Below are 3,465 nucleotides of genomic sequence, written 5' to 3'. Positions count from 1 at the left end.
TCATCGTTCCATCGTCTGCGGTACTCGCCGTCGCCAACGCGTAAAGGACCGTAAATCTTCCGCAAAATCTTTCTCTCAAACACCCCAAGAGCCGCCTCATCGGATGTTGTCATTGTCCATGCTTCTGCGCCATATACCAGCACGGGCATGATGAGTGACTTATAGAGCGTGGTTTTCGTACGTCGAGAGAGGACTTTACTCCGTCTACTCAGTCCAAAGTAGCACTTATTGGCAAGAGTGATTCTACGTTGGATTTCAATGCTGACATTATTATCGGTGTTAATGCTGGTTCCCAAGTAAACGAAATTCTCTGCTTTCTCGAAATTGTAACTGTCAACAGTGACGTGGGTGCCAAGGCGCGAATGTGGTGACTGTTTGTTTGATGACAGGAGATACTTCGTCTTGTCCTCGTCCAACTTGGAAAAGGCAGAACAGACTTCGCGGTTTTTGTTACCGATGATGTCGATGTCATCGGCATAAGCCAGCAATTGCACGCTCTTGTAGTAAATTGTTCCTGAGCGGTTCAGTTCTGCAGCTCTTATTATCTTCTCCAACATCAGAGTCACATGAAAGGGCGTCGCCCTGTCTGAAACCCCGTTTTGTGGCGAACGGCTCGGAGAGGTCTTTTCCAATTCTGACGGAGCTGGTGGTATTGCTCAACGTCATTTTACACAGCCGTATGAGTTTTGAGGGGATGCCAAATTCAGACATAGCGGCGTATAGGCAACTCCTTTTAGTGCTGTCAAAAGCGGCTTTAAAGTCGACAAATAGGTGGTGAGTGTCGATCCTTTTCTCGCGGGTCTTTTCCAAGATTTGGCGTATTGTGAATACCTGGTCTATGGTGGATTTGCCAGGTCTAAAGCCACACTGATAAGGCCCAATCAGTTCATTGACGGTGGGCTTCAGTATTTCACACAATACGCTCGATAAGACCTTGTAACCTATGCTTAGAAGGCAGATCCAGCGGTAGTTGGCGCGAATGGCGGGGTCACCTTTCTTGTGGATTGGGCAGAGCACACTTAAATTCCAGTCGTCGGGCATGCGTTCATCTGACCATATTCTGCACAAGAGTTGATGCATGCACCTTATCAACTTCTCGCCGCCGTACTTGAATAGCTCAACTGGCAGGCTGTCAGCTCCAGCGGCTTTGTTGTTTTTCAGCCGCGTTATTGCTATACGTACCTCGTCATAGTCAGGCGGTGGAACGTCGACTCCGTCATCATCGACTGCGGGCTCGGGTTCTTCTTCTCCACAACTTTCCGTGCTGCTACCATTTAGTAGGGCGGAAAAGTATTCCCTCCATAATTTAAGTACGCTCTGGACATCAGTTACTAGGTCGCCATTATTGTTCTTACAGGAGTGCGCCCCGGTCTTTAAACCTTCCGTAAGTCGCTTAACTCTCTGGTAAAATTACAGGGCATTCCTCCTGTCGGCCAGCATTTCAAGCTCTTCGCACTCACGTATTTCTGCCTCTCTCTTCTTGTTGCGGCAAATACGTCTCGCTTCCCTCTTCAGATCCCTATAGCGGTCCCACATAGCGCGCGTTGCGCCCGATCGCAGCGTGGCCCTGTAGGCGGCATCATTTTTCTCTGCAGCTTTCTGAAACTCCTCATCGTACCAGTTGTTCTTTCGGGCTCGCTGAAATCGGACTACTTCTTCGGCGGCGGTACTTAATGAGCGGGAAATGTGGTTCCACTGCTCGCATATGTCGGTTTGTTGAAGAGTGCTCTCTGAGAGCAGGTGTGAGAGTCGAGTAGCGAAAGCGCTGGCTGTCTGTTGTGATTGCAGCTTGTCGACGTTAAGCTTTCCTTGCATATTTGGGCGCACATTTTTTGCTGCACAGAGGCGGGTGCGTATCTTGGCTGCAACAAGATAGTGGTCCGAGTCGATGTTTGGGCCTCGGAGTGTGCGTACGTCTAAAACACTGGAAGCGTGCCTTCCGTCTATCACAACATGATCGATTTGGTTTCTCGTTTTTCGATCCGGAGACAGGCAGGTAGCTTGATGGATCTTTTTATGCTTGAACCTAGTACTGCGTACTACCATGTTTCGGGCCCCGGCGAAGTCGATCAGCCTCAATCCGTTGTCGGACGTTTCGTCGTGGAGGCTGAATTTTCCGACGGTGGTTCCAAAGATCCCTTCTTTGCCCACCCTGGCATTGAAGTCGCCAAGCACGATTTTGATATCATGAAGACATCCTTGGATGCCTCATCCTTCTCTTCCGTCGGGGCATGGGCGCAGATGAGCGAGATGTTGAAGAATCTCGCTTTGATGCGGATTGTGGCTAGACGCTCGTCCACCGGAGTGAACGACAGTACTCGGCGACGGAGTCTCTCTCCCACTACAAATCCAACTCCGATTTTGCGCTCCTTTACATGGCAGCTGTAGTAGAAGTCGCAAGGCCCCAGACATTGTTTGCCTTGCCCCGTCCAACGCATTTCTTGGATGGCGGTGATGTCAGCTTTTGTCCTTACGAGGACATCAACCAGCCGGGCAGAGGCACCTTCCCCATTAAGGGTCCGGACATTCCAGGTGCATGCCCTCAAATCGTAGTCCTTTAAACATTTGCCGTGGTCGTCATCATAAGGGGGGGGTCTCATCCGAGGCTTTGCCTTGCTTCTTCACTGGAAGTGGTTTTTACGTGACGGGTCCCAAGCCCAACGCACAACCCATTGCTGGGACGGGGGTGGTTTCGCAACCAAATACACGTTTATATAGCGAGCCGCTTGCTCCAAGCAGACACCCGCTTGCAGCCGCACCTACTGGTGAACAGACGCTGCAGACTTCAGTGAGCCCTTAAACCGAATAAGACAGAGTGGCCCCACCGAAGCTCCCTCTCTTTCTGCCGTGACCCAAGGCTCCACTCGGGTTGGTTACCGCATCTCGCACATGGGTTGCTCACGTTGCCCAGAGTGCGCGAACGAGGACGCAAGAGTCGGGATTGAGTATAGCCATGCAACTGTAACTGCATACCCAGCGCAATGACTATACCCCATTGCACTCCGGCAGACATATTAGGCCAGTAAAAATTAAGCCATAAACGCTGCAAGGTTTTAGCTATACCTCCATGACACTTATTTGGTGGACAATGGGCATTTTCAATGACCGGACGAACTAAAGTTTTTGGAATCCAAAGTTTCCAGTTAAAAGCTTCGCAATCGGGATCACCATTGGGGTGTTCATTGCGTTTGTAAATATGGTTATCCATTATTTGTAGGCCGGGAAGATGGCTTTCATTATTTCGGACGTGACTAATTAATTTCTCGTACTTTTCTGACAAAAACTCGGACGACTTCAGATCAACGAGCGGACGGACTTCAAGATCAGCGATTTCGTCGAAGTTTTGGCGTGACAGGCTATCCGGGACAACATTCAATGACCCTTTTCGGTGTTCTATCTTGAACCTATAGCCTTGTAATTTGAGGGACCATCGAGCTAGCCTGCTTGATAAATCCGGCTGGCGCA

At 50.0% G+C, this 3,465-nt stretch overlaps 1 protein-coding gene across 1 annotated transcript; it reads right to left on the bottom strand.

Annotated features, from left to right (window-relative positions):
• Nucleotides 1–3,003: 3,003 nt before the first annotated feature.
• Nucleotides 3,004–3,430, bottom strand: LOC118749946 (uncharacterized protein K02A2.6-like; the record flags this gene model as incomplete). The annotated part of the gene is given in 1 exon segment (XM_036484702.1): nucleotides 3,004–3,430. A coding segment is annotated over 1 exon segment (205 nt), but the record flags the coding sequence as incomplete, so codon positions are not given.
• Between the last annotated feature and the right edge of the window lie 35 nt (nucleotides 3,431–3,465).

Source organism: Rhagoletis pomonella, unplaced genomic scaffold, assembly GCF_013731165.1.
Source record: "Rhagoletis pomonella isolate Grant_MI unplaced genomic scaffold, Rhpom_1.0 Rhpom_scaffold_00093, whole genome shotgun sequence".
NCBI lineage: Eukaryota > Metazoa > Arthropoda > Insecta > Diptera > Tephritidae > Rhagoletis > Rhagoletis pomonella.
Note: the sequence above shows the minus strand (reverse complement) of the source record. Positions and strands in the feature narration are given on the sequence as shown.